Source organism: Poecilia reticulata, linkage group LG3 (assembly GCF_000633615.1).
Source record: "Poecilia reticulata strain Guanapo linkage group LG3, Guppy_female_1.0+MT, whole genome shotgun sequence".
In the NCBI taxonomy this organism is placed as follows: domain Eukaryota; kingdom Metazoa; phylum Chordata; class Actinopteri; order Cyprinodontiformes; family Poeciliidae; genus Poecilia; species Poecilia reticulata.
The window spans coordinates 16,663,322-16,680,384 of NC_024333.1; the positions used below are offsets into that span (position 1 = coordinate 16,663,322).

General features: G+C 38.6%; 1 protein-coding gene across 7 annotated transcripts in view; it reads right to left on the bottom strand.

The window, feature by feature from the left end:
- tjp1a (tight junction protein 1a) overlaps positions 1 to 15,909 on the bottom strand; it is a 100,879-nt gene extending 84,970 nt beyond the window's left edge. For 6 of the 7 annotated variants that reach the window (XM_008405202.2, XM_008405194.2, XM_008405200.2 and 3 more), the window contains exons 1-2: positions 15,305 to 15,909; positions 575 to 788 (exon numbers count right to left, since the gene is read on the bottom strand). In XM_008405202.2, the coding sequence (XP_008403424.1) occupies positions 575 to 788; positions 15,305 to 15,396 (306 nt within the window). In that variant the 5' untranslated portion in view covers positions 15,397 to 15,909. Of the gene's footprint in view, positions 1 to 574; positions 789 to 15,181; positions 15,199 to 15,304 lie in introns of those variants that run through there. The other variant, XM_008405198.2, reaches the window with a different exon arrangement.
- Between the last annotated feature and the right edge of the window lie 1,154 nt (positions 15,910 to 17,063).

A 17,063-nucleotide genomic window follows, 5' to 3' on the forward strand; every position in this document is an offset into this window, starting at 1 on the left:
ACACACACACACACACACACGCATGCATGAACGCAACACAAGCACACAAGTTTGCATGAATTAACCAGTGGGCCAAACGCAGTTCTCAGCTCAATGGACAATCCCGGAGTTAGGCAGGGTTTTCAGATCCAAGCAGCTTACCTAATCATTTTATCAGATTAATACTTTTCATGAGAATAAATCAGTCATAGACAGAAATATGGAATGTGTTAAACTGTACTCATCTGAAAAAACCCCCAGAAATATTACATAACTAGAGGTTATCCTGTGTGAATGTGTGCAGTTGTATTAATGGAGTGGCGTGTAGAAATGATAAATGTAAATGAAACTATTAGGATATTAAAAAAAAACATTTAAACCACAGCAAATCTAATTCAGTAAATGTTCTCAGAGTAACATCCATGACTTTAAGGTATTATTTCTTATTGGCTAAGACACTCTTCATTTAAATTGTAAATAAACACTCAAACAGAAACTATTTCCACACCGTTGCACATATGTATAGGCATACAGAAAATAAACATCAGTTCCAGGTGATAGTTTATCGGAATGTGCCCTTATAACTGAGCCTTACGTTAGAGTCAAGCAGGTCCATGCTGTCCAGACTCTTGCTGCGATGGATGCGACCCTTGATGCGACGCAGAGAAGGTTTAGCTTGGCTCAGAGGCAACGAGAGGGTTGAGGTGGCAGGCAAAGCTATAGCACCGGCGCCACCAGTAGCACCTACTGGTCCACTAGAAGACCCGGGAGCATCTGAGGGGGATGCATCTCCTTCTTGTGGGGTGACCCTGCAAAAAGCCATAAAAAAAGATACTCGCTAGTAATCTGGTCATGTATTTCCAAAATATTGATAAAAACATAATTTAAATCTGTTGAAGGCAACTTTTACAAAATAAAAAATAATCATAATACATATTTGTTGAAACTGTCTGTCATGATCCGTGTTTCTATGTGTTTATTTTCTAGTTTCTGTGTGATCCTGTTCCCTGTTAGTCCTGTCTCTGCGTCTTTCCCCGTTGATTGTCTCCCAGGTGTGTCTCGTTCCCGTGATTGCCCCGTGTGTATTTAGTCTCCCCTGTTGTCTGTGTTCTTCGTCGGGTCCTTGTCGATTGATGTCACCTGTCTCCGTGCTGCCAGTTTTTCCTCGTGCTGTTTCCCTGTTGTTCCTTGTTGAGTTCTTTGTCATTAAATTCATCATTTTCCGTCACAACCTGGGCCTAAGCGTCATCTCCTCACCGCAATCAACCACCCCCCCTGACACTGTCACTATGTTGTGACAGTGTTATATGAAACAGGTAATCTATGAAAAATATCGAGCTATTCTGTCTCTTTCCTGTGGTTCTGCTGCCATCTGCAGAAATACACCGCTCCCTCAGAAGCAACCAATCAGAACCAGGAGGAGGACCTTAGTGCTGTCAATCAACCTCATGTACAAGATTATCTGTCTCATGATATACTGTCATGACAGTGATGGTTTTAACAAATATGCAAAAAACTTTTTTTTCTCTAAAAGCTACCTTTTAGAAATATCAAAGTATTAAAGCAAAGTTTTGAACATTTGCCACCAGTTTTCACAAGCAAGGACTTAGATATCTATCACCCACCTAAATATTACTTGTGAAAAGGCCAAAGGAGCTAAATTAATTTTATTTCATGTCCAGTAAGGTTTCAAAATGGAGAAAGTGAGACAGGTAGAGATCATGGTGGAAGGTTATTTATTTTTTCCTGAGACTTTATGAAGACAATGGTCCGACTCTCATCAGCAAATGACTCAGAACAACCCTCTTGTGCTCCTGCCCCCAACAGGTCAGGGCTGTTAAAGAGGCCTAAAGGGAGTCTGCACAATAGTGTGGTTAGTGATCTCCTGCTTTGATTTTGTGAGCGAGCCTAAAATGTACCTCTGAGCAGTCTTAAAATATACAGCACTGTTCTGTTGTCTCCTGTGAACTCTTCAACATGACATAAACCCATCCACTACAATACAACAAAGCTGACTTCCTCAAAGAGCAATTTATACTGTGCACTGCTCACAGGCACTGCTGCCTATCTGATGGAAATCATAGGAACGCCTACAGGATTAAAATAGCATGAGTTTTTTTTAGTTTAGTTTAGTTTTTTCTTGATGTCTTCATTTGTTTTAAAGGCCGTCTTCTCCTGTTGGCTGCTGCTGCATTCAGGAAGTGTGAATAATTGGGCTGAATGTCAGCGGGCAGCCTGCATACGGAGAGTAGGTATGGAGCATTTGTATGCCTTCCATTATGAAGTCACAAAAAACCCTGATTTGCTTCTTGTGTGCATTAAAAGACCCAATGTAACTAAAAGTAGCTAAACTCAGGGTTATTTATTTTGTGCTCTGTTTCTATGAAATTCCCTCCTTTAAAGCATTAATTATAGTTTCGCTTAAAGAGAGAAAAAGACTGGAGACAATTATAGACCAAAGTAGACATCAGAACAGTTACAGTTAAGCCCAAAGTTATTCATAATCCTAGCAGATTTAGGCTAACATTGGCCAACATGTTTATGTAGATAGTTAAACCTTTTTTTCACCAAGCAAAACACTTATAACAATTTCTTATTCATAATTTCAGCTTGATTTTTTAAGCCTTGAGATTAGTTTTATGATTGGAAGTAATGTTAATCTTTTGGAGTACTGACTTTGGTCATGCCATTTACAAAAAATAAAAATTAATTAAGTGTAAATAAACCATTATTCAAAATTCAAACTCATTTTATATTGTTTTGCTGTAGCACTACAGATGGTGTATCAACATTAAATTAACAAGCTGCAGCCCTGAAGCTCAGCTTTTCAAACATATCTCAAAAAAAGAGTGTGAATGGTATCATAATGACAAGTCATCAATCAAGTGTTTTATCAAAGAATTAGACAGTATTAGATCTGACAACAAAAACAGCCTTAAGAGAAAAGAGAGGGAGAAAGAGAGAGAGAAAAAAGTTCAGCTTCTCCAGCTCTCTGGGGCATGAAACACATTCAGATGTTTTAGTTACTCAAGCGTTTTCATAGAAAAGCTCATTATTTGTAACAAAATATGTAAAATTGTGAACAATGCGACATGCTTATAAATGCTTCTTAAATGAGATGCAAAAGAGTTGTTTTTAGAACAATTTTCCTTCATGTCTCATTCTTCAGAACGGTAATATCAAGTATGTGTGACACCATTACCCTTAAAATTAGAAAAAGCTAAAGATGTTACATTTATATTTGAGCTGCTTTCCCTCTTGTTAATTTTGAAATGACTGGGTGTGAACATCTATTTTCACGCTATTTAATTAAAGTTTAATAAAGTGTTACAGAGCTGTGATTTTCTAATATTTTTATCATGCAATACGATATTGGTAAGTCTTTGATGAAGGGAAAGCACAACCTGAATTCTAACTGGCTAACAAAGTTAAAATCACCTAAGTGGATAATCTTGTGATAATTATGATAATTAGTGCGATTATTTCCTTTTCAAGAAGCTAAAATTTACAATAATTTACAATGGCCATAAGAAAGTGGGTGGTGAAATAGGAAGTAGAATGATGTATCGGAGGCATTTCCTGGAGCATCGCAGTCATAACTGTCAGGAAAACAACAAAGCCACAATTTCCAGGTGGTCGGCCGCCTCATGTTATTGCTGAGCAATTTGAGGATTCCTGATGTCACAGTGGCCAGCTGCAGCTAGACATTAGAGGTGTGCCATAAAAATAAGAATCATAATTCTTATTTACTACAGTTCAGAATCAACGTAAAATGTCCCAAAATAAAGGAAAAAAAAGTACAAAATGAAACAAATCTCTTGCTCTTGGCCTCCATTTTGTGTGTACGCAGGACTTCCTACGATCACAGGTGTGCAAAGGCACCTCAAAGATTGAAACAGATGTTATTATGAATAATCATTTTGTATTAAAAAAATATATTTTGAATTGAATTGTGACGCCAGAAATCAGAATTGAATGATGAGATAGTAAAAGATTGTGACACTCTTGTAGTAAACTATGTAGTTCACTCTCATAAATCACAAGCAAACATTTTTAGATTGAAATTTTAATATTTTAAAGTTCTAAACTTCTTCCTCTACACAAATTCTTGCTTGTATGTAAATGTTTTAGTTAAACCTAAAGCTGAAGTTAAGCATTAGACTTAATGTAGTTTATAACAAATGTCTTGTTGCTTTTTGAATAATGTTTATATAAAAACGACTTCAATCAGTCTTCAATTATTTATCACTACATTCTTAAAGATTCACTTATTTTCTTTAAAGAGTTCACAAGTTGCTCACAGGGAGTTTTTATAGAAAGAGCATCTCAACATGTGAGCGTCAAGACAAGTACTTCTGCACCTAGCACAAAAATACTGGTACTTTGTTTATGATAGTAAACAACGTTCGTATAGTAAAACTGCTTTCACACATATCAGTGGTTCACAATATGTTTGAATAAGCAAGGCTGCTGAATTTGTTTTTGTTTTTTTGTTTTTTTCTGGTACAGCGAGGCAACAAAAACAAGAAACAAACATCATTAAAAGTATTCACAAGCGAAAGTATGACGTCTCACTTGCTGCCGACCTATGAATGATTTATTATCATCGGGGCTGTAGGATTTCACGAGGATACATTGAGCCGGTGAGTTAGACACGGCCTGAGCTTCTCAGCAGACAGAAGTAAGTTTCACTTTTCACTGCCTCTGGATAAATATGGAGAAACCCACAAGCAGGCGGGGGTGTGCTCACAAAGCACACCCAATGTGACCCCCATCAATACAAGTGGCAGACAATGGCAGCATTTTACAGCCTAAAAATAAAGTAGTAACAAGAGACATTAGCCACAAACTTCAATACGTAAGAGGTGAAACTTATGAATATTACATGAGCCTGTAGCCCAAAATAGAGAATCTCACCCTGCTGTGCAAGAAGAGATCACTAGCAGAGCTTTATATACATGTATGTGTATGTATATAACCTCATCTCAGAATCCCATGAATGTATCCCAGAAACCCTTGTGAGACATCATCTGGATTAGAAATAGAACGATAACAAAAGATGAAAACGATGAACATGTAAGAATAACGCCGCCTATGGGCTACAAGACCCTTTTGGTTAGAAACACTAATGTGATTAATATGACACATAACCCACAGATACATGCTGTCCTGCTCATATAACAAGGTCAAATAGCCTTTTCGAAAAACGACTCAACAAGACAACTTTGAAGACTCAAGTCCTGACTTCTTTCAAACAAATTATTAAGCTGTAGTGTAGATAACTAATAGTCCCAACGGAAATCATGGTAATTTCTGCCATAGTGGCTTACTCTCAGATAGTAAGCTTTCACTGCTGCTTTGCTGTCAGTAGTAGACGTGCTGCTGCTATAGCTGAGCACGCAACTGATAATCCTTGTGACGGTTCATTGTTTTAAATATTCTGTCACACCTTACTAAACAGTCAATGAAAAAAAAAAAGTGCTGATTGAACAAAAATTCCTTTTCTTTAAAGTCCTGTATTCTTCACCAGTAGCGAGCTAATCAACGGTTGAGGTGAAACTATATCTAAGCAACATCAGCTTAGCACTCTGTTAAAGATTTATGCTGAAGGAAATAGTCAGATCTGATTACAACACAAAACAAAGCTCCTTTCTTTCGGCAGCGTGATGGGAGCAGTTCAGGTTTAGTGGGTTTAGTCGGGATTTGAGCCAAGAACCAGAATGGGGAAAGAAGGGGATTTGAATGTGGCAGGGTTGTGTGATAGCAGACAGGCTAGTGGGAGCATTTATTAATATTGTCACACAATACCAGCTGGTGGGTTTACAGAGAATGGTTTGAATGAAAGAAAATACCTTGTGCTGTTGAGACAGTTGTGTGGGTGACAATGCTGTGATGATGAGCATACTGGTTTGGGAGGAGAAAATCTGACAGTGGCCCACATGGCCACTCGATACAGCCAACAAATGTGGAATTCAATCTATGAAAACCTCTTGATCATTGAAGCAGGTTGGCTACAACAGCAGAAAAACACTCATTTACTTCATGCATTATAACCAATCTGAAGAAACTGTCTGATACTACCATGTTGATAAGGACTAAATTACTCAACTCCATGCTGAGCCCTGCAATCCTAAAATCACAATCTATGGATAAAACTTGAGGGGATTGATCTTTCAGGCTGTTGCACCTGGACTTTGTTTTGGGTTCCTTTGTGAATTTGGACTCATTTAAAATGCACCTGAGAAGACTCTTCATGCAAACCTTTTATAAAGATAAGCATCACTGTACTTATTTTTAATTACTTGTACAATTTACATGGCTTTATAATCATGCTTAACTGTGTTTAAATATTTGCACTTTCTCGGCAAAGTTCTTTGTGAGCCATTTAAATAAAATTATTGCTTACAAAGACTTTGACCGAGTTTCCAACTCTTTGTTGAATCTATGCAATAAAGAAGAAGATGCAATACTTGTCAGGTGTCATAATGATAATCTTTGTTTTACTTTGTCTTTGTGTATTGATGATTTTCATGATGGCACTCGACAAAATGTAATGTTTGTTACTGGTTTCTCAATTGGTGACTGTATGTTGCTTTTATGACTTTTTATATTTGAGTGTTTTTATGATAAAAAACTTTGAATAAACTTGATTGACTGAACTCAACTTTAGAAATGACACCCAACTTAGTAAATACCAGCAATAATTTTTTCTCATAAAAGTCTTAAAGCAGTTCTACCTCCTAAATGGTAGCTATATTTAGTAAAATGGCAGATTATAACTGTAGACCACATGCACACCTTTCATCATAGTGGGTATTAATCCATGAAATAAATAAAAAAATGTCCACAGCAACATCAACACCGACAAAAAGCTTAACTGCATCTTTCGCTGGCAACAATGTTTTGTTTCTATTTTGTTAAATAAATATAAAGTATGCAAATACTGTCTGGTAACATTTTCTTTACTCACCTAATTTTCTATTTTCAATTAAAGCAAACTTTGCACAAAGCTATGAGTGAACAGAAAGAAAAGAAAAGATTAATAGTTACAGAATGGCTGGCACCGTGAACAAACTCACAGAGCGGCAGCACAGAAGCTCAGCAATCTAAGCTCCACACAAACACCTCTGGTGTAGGCTGCAGAGCTGATTCTCCTGGGTGCTCTTTCCAGGAACTTCATCTAGTATTTTCACAGTATTTTCTGTCTCCGTGTGAAATCTGTCTCACTTGGTGATGCCGAGTTGGACGAGTCATCTGTGGCAGCACTCAAACAAAAAGTTGTCAATAAAAGCTTTGTTTGGAGTCAAAACATACACTTTGATAAGATCGAGAACAAACGTACTTAACATTATGGTGACCTACAAACATGCTCCATATGCTGATGAAATAACTTCCAACAGGAATTGAAAAAAACATGAGGTGTGTCCTCCGTGATGAGTGCAGACAAAACGCAGGTGTGTCTCCTCAAATCATGACACAGCTTCATGAGTCATACACTCTTGAAACACATGAGACTACATGCACCAGGGACAGTCTAATCTTCGATGACCTGTCAAAACCTTCAGCAACTACAACAGTTTATGTTAATCTGTTTTTTGTTTTTTTTTTAATGCCAAAGTTGGGTTTGCTTTTGTTTAGATTTTCTAAATCACCTGGAAAAGGTGATGCGTCCAAAACATCTTCCCTGACTTTTTTTTGTTTCCTATTTATGCACAGTGACCCTTTAAAGCCTTTAGCCATTCAGTATTTTTTTTTTACCTTCAGCGAGACGGATGTGAAAAATTTGTTGGATCAAGAAGACAACAAAGTAGCAACTAAACAGATGAACCAAGCACAAAGAAATGCACGAGAAAGGCTGTCTCCAAGTATTTTACTTCTTAGCAGATGGATAGAATTGGGTGAAAGTACATGAGAGCAACTGTAATGGAAAGAGACAAAGGACAGAGAGACATTGTCAGCTCATGGCTCAGACGATGAGCAAACTGCTTTGTAATGCCTGACCAATGCCGATTAACATGCATCATTTCGCTCATGGGTCTCCTCAAACTTTAGGGGACAAGTGGTGACAAAAGGTGCACACATGATTCAGTCATCTCTACCACAATAACCTCACTGAGCCTCCCTAAAGAAGAATAAAACAATGACAGATATGCTTGGCTGAAAACATCCTTTGTAAACTCTGAGGAAAATTAAAACAATAAAACATTATTCTTGTTATTCCTGAGAACTTTGAAACGCCACCTGGCAGAACAGAGCATAGATCAGGGCTGTCTTTAGACCAGACAGACCTGACAGATGGACAGACGAGATTAGGTGTATAGACGTGCATCGGACAAGGCTCGACAACGGTCGCCTCTCAAATGCTGCCTGACCCCTGCAGAGAGGAGGGCAGCAGGGAGGTCAACAGCTGACAGACAGCAAACACTAACACAAAAATACAGTCCATTTCTGGGAAACTCAAATGGACATGAACGTGACTTTGAAACAAAACATTTCAAGTTTAAAACAGGCGTTTTCATAAGTTCCCACTAGTCTTGGTTTATACTCTGTTTCAAAATGCAATTTAGAAAATTTTTATTGACCAAATTTTGGTTGTTAATCAATATTCTTGACTGCTGATGACAATAACACTTAAAAAATCCCACCAATATCATTTATTTTTACTTGGCAAGTTATATTTAATGTACTTCACTTATTAAAATGAATACATTTTTCATAACATTACAGTCTGCTTAACATAACTGTATATACTTTATTCCTCAGTGTGTCTTTAATTTCAAACTTAAATAGAGTCAAAGAATCACATCAAACAGTTTCAGTGATAAAATCCTGTCACTCATACTTGAGAAAAGAGTAAAGTGTGACTAGTGTAACTTAGCAAAGTCTTAAAGCTGACAAACCGATCAAAAAGTGTCAAGAACAGTTAAAGAAAAGCAAAGACTGGGACTTCTGTCAGTCAATTTCCTCTGTGTTCTTCTTTTTGTCAGATGGTAGTGATGAATCTTGCTTTTTTTTTGTGTGTGTGTTTTGAGTCGTCATGACAGTCAAGAGTCACAAGAGGCCAGGAAAGCATGAGCCACAGATTTGTGAAGTCAAAAGTCCTCCAGCTGCAACTCTGACTTCAGAGTCTGAAGGCCTGCTGTTGTCATCATCATTACTGTTACAAAGAAGCTCTTCAAGTAGACTGCAGAAAATCTTTGGATGCTAAACGTTATGCCTTCAACAGTCAACAATAGGAAGTTACCTCATTTATGAACTAAAACTAAAAAGCATAATAGTTTGTGTGAGCGGATTAGTGTCTGATGTTCCACTTTGTTTGTAACCCATAAACTAAATATAGAGTTACCTACATTGGTCTGACATGAGTTATAAAGTATGCAGATGTATTAATCTGCATGCATCGAGATGCAAGAGCACACTCACATCCAGAAGTAGTTGCAAACATGTATTTTAATAGTTTTCTTTTCCCTCAAATGCCACAACAAGTCCCAAAAATTTCAGTGGTCCTATCTAAATAATCCCACTCCAAAGAAATAAATAACTGCTAATAATTTTGACAAATAAGAGCTTGAGGAGCCCCATGCATAATATAATAATTAGAATTATAAATAATAATTCAACTAGGCAGAATTGAAGTTTTTGGTGATATTCGGCAACAGCTTACAGGGCATTTTGAACATACAGAAAGCTAAAATGGTTACTGGGGGTCATTTACATGCTTTACAAGCCTGGTGGGGCTAATTAATGTACCATGGTGATAGTTAAAAGTGCCACACAGGGTTCGCACAATGTTATGCCACCAGGCAGGGAATTTTTTCACAGTTTTTTTTTCCAGTGTCGTACCACATTTGCATAAAAATAATATTGTCAGGTGCATCCATTAACTTGAGTTTTCAGTCAGTGGGAGGTTAGGATTAAATTTAGAAAATAAACTTTTGATAATGAAATAAAATCAGATTTAAATAGCACTTTATTAAGACACTGAAGTGCAGTTTACAAGATGCCTTTTAGTTTAGCTCTATGAAAACCTGTTTCAAATGGGTTAGAAATTTGGCCTGTAAGCCATATTTTGATCAGACTGGTTGATGCATGTTGCAAATAAGTTCCCATAAGCTTCCTCAATAAGTGTTTTTTATTCTTCTTAATTATATGTACAAAGAATTCACACCTTTTTTCAGGTGGTTTCTTTTTACTGTTGCACCACAATAGTGAAGTAAGCCATGGTATATCAACAAAGCATTTCAGTATGGGTGTTTCACAATACATTGGACCCTTGCCTCCTTGCGGTGTAGAATATGTGGATTTATATATTCACAAATTATTCTGTGGAACGCATTGCAAATTATTTGCATAAAATTAACATATTTTCAGATTTTTTTGTAGAGTATTTGTGAAATTTTGAATGAAAATGTAGCCTGGGAAGCTAAAATGCCTAGCCACAATGCCAAATGGACACACTATCGACTAGCATCGGCAAAGAGGTGAATCCAGGAGGCCCATTCATTTTCAGCCATTTGCAGTTTGAGATGAGGAAGAACATGGATGTTAGCTTTTGCACTAGTGAAAACACATTTTATACCCTGCATATTAATACATACTGGATGCTTGAACAATTAAAATAGGCTGTTATAAGTTTTCAAAACCTATCTAATCTTCGATAGGTTGGCTGCAGTCCTTAACCATGGCGAACGCCAGTGGTCCACAGTACTAGTATTTGGTAAAAAAAATTAAAATAAAAAAGGCACCGTTGGGTAAATTATATTTTATGCTATTATATAAAGAAACAATATGAACCCAACAAATGTAATTTTTATGACAGAATAATCAATTAAAAGAACAAAATGGAATCATTATTAACATTTTTAATTGATCCAGTTTACGTTTTTCAGCAGAGCTCATATTTCACAAACAAATCATATAGTTTTCTCAGTAGAACCTAAAGAGTCTTTACTAAAAGGCCAAACCCACATATATCCCCTCTGGCATAGACACCCACACATCCTCACTAGCATGCACATAGACACGCATCGGTAGCCACACATAACTCTGTCTCACAGCATGCTCTAGGGTGGGCGGGGGTAACAGGGTGAGCCACAAGTCAATAAACCCTGTGTAATCTGTTCCCTTTAGTGGCATAAACCATCTGAGAGGAGATTACAGTCGTTCTGCCAATGTAAGAACATGCGAGTTTCTAAAGGACAGAAACGCCAAAAACAAAATACAATCACATGTGTATCTTTGTTCAAACTTTAAAGATTGATAAAAGCAGTATTTTTTTTCCCTTTAGGACATATAGAAGACCATTTGTGTATACTTCTTAAGAAAAAAAACAGATTATGATTATTTAAACACCATCCATGGAGTTGTACTCCTGCTGAGCGAAACAAAGCAAGGCGTTGTCAGTTTGCGTAAGATTACCCCTCGCGCCTGGAGATGGACTGTGGAGACTGTGTGGAGATGGTAAGACAGAGGAGTTTCTGAGGATGTGTTCTTTTCCACTGAAGTGTGGCAAGGGAGAGGGTGTGTAGGCTTTTTATTCTGATAGCAGACTTGCTGCTATATCTTTCTGTGTGGGGTTGAGTTTGTTGTGAAGAAAAAGGAAGAAGGGACGCTGGCTTAATGCATCATTAAGCACTAAGAGCACCAGGCGGGGTTGTAACTGTGGAGGGTTGCAGAGTAGAGTAGACATCTGGCCCACAAACCAGAACAATACACCCACGCATTAAGTCCAACATAGACTAATTATTATGTGTGGATAATCTCAAACTAACAGATTAGACAAATCCAGTGTATTAGCAATATGTTTTTCTTGTTTAATAAAGCAGAGATTCTATAAAAAAAATGTGTTGTTTCTCTAAAACATATTTGGTTGAGTTTTTTTTTGTCTTTGCCAGGCCTTTTTCTTTTTTTTTGAAGGTTGCAGCTAATTCAACCATCAATATTTTAAGAAGAATCGACAAAGTGTCACAAATCTTGGTCATTTGTGGTTTTGGCTAAGGCAGCACAACACATCACAAATGTATTATCATCGCAATATCAGTGTGTGCATATTGGTTTATGAACATGCATTTTACATTAATTCGCTGGTGTAATATTCAGCCAGTTGCAAAGAGTCTCACAGCAGCAGATGCTCACACTGGACACAAAGGACATTGCCCAAAATGCTAAAGGTCACAGAGTGGAAGCACAGATGGAAAAAAAGGGGAAAGACAAAAACGAGCATATACTGCAATAGTTGCAATAGTTACCAATATTATCATGATCCAAGATTTTCTCATATTGTGCAGCCTTATTTATGAACACCTTAAAGTTCTGATTCAATGAAACTGCAAAGTCTTTTTTTTTTTGATTGACTGTTTTTTTTTTTAATTGCGGGAAATAGCTCACTATGAGTGTTCATGTTGATGTTGTGCCAAAAAAGATCAAATTAAACTTTTCACACTTCCTATTCTGCTCTTCTCTTCAGCGAGTTAATAGTTGACATGCAATTCCACTGATCTGGAATCTGAAGTCACTCTGAATCAAGACGAGGCAGGCGAGCGAATGCACGGGGAGATTCCACGAAGCACGAACTGCTGATGCACTCTGGCTCAGCTTCTCAACGTTAAAATGGTTGTCGGAGGCAATACAGTAATCCTGTTTTAATAGCCGTGTCCCCACCCCCGCTTTGATGTGACAGCCCCTGTTAGACCACTACGACTCTTTGAAGAGAGAAGTGTCAAGCCTAAAGTACCACTTTGTCACATACAATGCATCTGATGACGGTCACATGAACACAGAGGAGATAACCTGTCAGGTTCAAGTTAGACTAATGACTAACTTGCATTAGTCAGGATGACACCTGACTAATGCAAGTTATAGTTATCCAACATCCATGACAAGATCTTCCAGACACCAAATGAATCTTGGATACTTGGATACAAACAAACAGGCAGTGACGGTTCCTGAATAAAAGACACTGGACAAAACTCATTTTCTGCCAATCAAAATGAATTAAATCTTTTGAAATGCTGGAACAAGGTAAAAAGCAGCAAAGTTCTACACAGACAGCTTCACCTCGTCACACTATTGTCAGCATCAAGCAGGGCTGCAAATAAAAGCAATAGAAAATTGTTCAAGGTGCAGCTGACATACAGACACTCCCCTTTCTGATGCCACCCTGGGCAACTGCCTAAATGGCTAATGTCAAAAACGGGTCCCTGCAAACAGGATTTGTCTTTGAATAATCTGAAAGCAGACTGTGAGTAAAGGATTATGTTTTCTTGCGAATGAGGATTACAAGAGAAGTGAGAAAACGGTCTGAGCATTCTTCTCTACGTTTCACAAGAAATGGACAAAAAAGTCTTCAAATCTGAATTCATACATCCTGAAAGTGTCGAAGAAATGTAGCAGCTAAAGTGTTGACCACAAGAGTAAGGGACAAATACTCTGACTAACTGCATTAGAGATGTCATCAGTCTCAGTTTCTTATTTCTGTAATTTGTGTCTCATTGTGCTGTCTCTACTTTGTCCTCTTGGAACCTGGAAATCGATTTCAACACAGCCTTGTGAGTAATGTCTCTTTTCTAAGATGCACTCAAAGGAGAGGACACAAAGGAACAAACTCAAAGGAGAGGACTCAAAGGAACAAAGAAGCTTTTCAGAGATGTGTGAAGATGCACTAGTGGTTTCTTAGTGTGAGTAATTTCAGCGTCAGTCATGCAAACAGGCGGGTAACAAATCAATGTCACATTCTAGATTAAGCTATAAAATGAAATTAATAAATGCAGTTAACAATAAAAGTTGTCTTCAAAGTGCATGTGATACACTTTGAGGTATAAATAGAAGGTTTTTGCATTAGTGCAGTAAAGCCAGAAAACTGTAAAGTTAATTAGGCTCTTTATGTTTTGCATGCTGTTCAAAACGTGTTTTGTTACAGTATCTATTGTGAGGTACAGGAGAAACAGCAGACATCACTCTCCCCAAACACGCTTTTAAACTCATCTAAGGAAATCCCAAGGCTTTCCTGGACCTTGAACCCATTTTTTAATATATAAAGTAATCCTGGTTCCTGCGCTTCTGTCATTTTTGTCGCAGCAGACGGCTACCAGGTCTTGCTGGAGTTTCTTTCTGTTAAAATGAAGTTCTTCTCTCCATTGTTGCCATGTGCATGCTCAGAATGCTGCCGCCCCATGTTGCTGAGTTGAGGACATGACTAGAAAATACACAGAGGTGGCCAGGAGGTGTTGTGATCAGACTACCTTGGCCGACTCTTTTCATTATACAAAGGAGCAGCGGCTTTACTCCGAGCTGCCCCAGGATGACAGAGCTCCGATCAACTTTTTCTTTAAGGCTCAGCCTAACCGCCACATGGAGAAAGTTTATTTTAGCCACTTCTAACTAGTCATACCGCTACAGAATATTTGAAGCATGTAAAACTATTTGCAACACAACAGATTAATTTTGTTTTTTGCACCCTGGATATATATTCTGTCTATTTTTAGTCTAAACAATCCAAACACTTCAAAATATCGCCTTGTAAAGAGCCACACATGTTGTGATTATGAGATATATGAAGGTAGGTTTGTTTATTTACTTAAAAGCTGACATCATCAATAAAGCGTGTTTTGTTGTCTATTAAAATGTAGACAGGAAATGGGTGGAGACACGGACAACAGGAATTGTCTCTCGATGAAGATATTTCTAGAAACTTGAAATGAACAGAAAAAAGTAACAACGGATAAAAGACGGGGTGCTAAAAGTAGACCAAGTGGTATATTTAGATACAGGCGGAAACCTGCGAATGGATAAATAACGTGATGACTGGGATAAAACAGCACAATCCAAACACTCGGAGGCGCCAGGGCAGCCAATCGGAGTGAACCAACTGCTTCACCCTAACAGTGTGGTTCAAACGCAGGTGGCAGGCAGCTTCTGAATAAGTGATGAAGCAGCTAACATATCTTTACTGTACCAGGTTAGAGAAAGTCTTGAGACCTAGTGGGAAACTCTGCATTGCAACAATTGCATTGTAAAAGCTGAAATAAACGTTTAAGAGTGAAACGACAAGAGCGTAAGAAGGTGGTGGCGGGAGCAAGCGGCGCTCAACTTGGTTTTGCATTCATGTTGTAAGAAATAAACACATTCAGAGGAGGCGACAGATATCAACAACATGACTATAAATCTACATTCGGACGCTGACATCAAACCGAATTTTCCTCACATTGAGACATTTGTTGCCACTCTTTAGGCGAACGCGCGAGCACACGCTCCCATCCAGAAGCGCACCTCCTTCCACTCCTCCTCCTCCTCCTCCTCGGTCTCTTTCTCCTCTCTGTGTACTCACCACAGCTGTCTCTTAGTGGGGAGGCAGTCTTTGTTTGAAGCTGTCACTCCCATGGCCATCTGCATCACTGTTATATATTTCTGGTACTTCATTTCTCATCCGTTTTGCACAACTACTCACACCGCCGCCGCCGCCGCCGCCGCTGCTAACTCTTCCCTTACTTCTAGGAATCCGTGCGCCACAAAAGCAGCACAGGTGAGCGTGCATTCAAACGTCTGTTATTTTCCGCTCCCGTCCGCGGCATCAGAAGCGCCATTTCCACGCCGGCAGGTCTGCTGGCTTGACGGGGGCAAATGTTCCCCCCGGAGGAGCTCAACGAAAGGTGCCACGCCGCCGCGACCCACGTCGGCGCTGACTCTCTAATCTCATTAGAGCTAGGAATAGATTGGCTTAATCCATTCAAATTTAGTCAGGACGGGGTCATTGTTGTGGGTCTCCTCGTAGAGCGGCAACTTTTCTCTGTTTCTTTTCTTTCTTTTTTGTTTTCTTTTTCTTTTTTTCTTACGTTCTCAGCTGTTAAACTCCGAGTTGCATGTGTGGGGAAAAAAAACAAGAGTCAGAGACGGGAGGATGCAGGCGCGACAGCACCCAAACGTCTGCCAGGGAAAGAAGAGTGCGCGCGCGTGTGTTCAACCAGAGAGGGAGAGAGGAGGGGAGTGACAGAGGAGGAGGAGGAGGAGAGAGGAGAGAGGGAGCTATGTAACGCTTTAACAAGGGGAAACCCAAATGATGCTGGTCAGTACTTGCATTTCATCAGTTTTAAAACCACCTTTTATTTTATTAGGATTTGATGTGATGGACCAACAGAATAGCCCACAACTGGATGGAAAATGATACACGATTTTTAAAGAATTGAAAATCTGAAAAATATCAGGATCGTGGGTTGTTTGGTTTTTTTTCCCTCTGGGTGTATAGTTTTTGATCAATGGAGTGTTTTTACCTTAGGTTTTTGTGTGTGTGTGTGTGTGTGTGTGTGCGTGTGTGTGTGTGTGTGTGTGTGTGTGTGTGTGTGTGTGTGTGCGTGTGTGTGTGCGTGTGTGTGTTCACAAATTGAATGAAAGTTTTAACAAATCAAAGTTCATCTTATAAAAAAAAAATGTAATAAGATGAAAGCATCTTTACCTGGCAACAACGCACCCAGTTACAGGTGGGTTTAAGTCTAGATTTGAACAGGGAAAGAGTGTTAATATTACGGACATGTGGTCGGAGAGTTCCAGAGTTTGGAAGCAGAGAGGGAGAAAGTTTTACTCCCCGTGGCGCTTTGGGGAGCAGAGGGAATACTGAGGTGGATCAGAAGAGGATCTGAGGAAGCTGGAGGAGATGGCAACATGAAGGAGATCACATAGGGGAGGGGAGAGACAGTGGATGACATTGAACATAGAAATTTTTAAAATTCCACTTTGAATTTGACCAGAAGCCAAAGAAAGTGCCATAAAACCTGGATGATGTGATGAAGAAGTCATGGTGAGCAGCTGAGGTTTTTTTTGTTATTCACAATCCACAAATCATCCACATCTGATACCTAACAGCTTTGTAATAAACTCTTAAAACTTTTCACCAGCAAACAAACTTTTTTTTTTTTTTACTGATTCAGCATTGTCTGCTGAATCTGTGTTCATTTTTCTTGCTCAAATAAAACACTTCTGACTTGGGACTGAGTTTCATCTTATTTGAAGTTGTTCCAATATTTAAGTGGATGAGTTTTGCTTGCATAATGTTTTCATACCTTTTGTTTACGTTTTTAAAACCTCATTTCAGA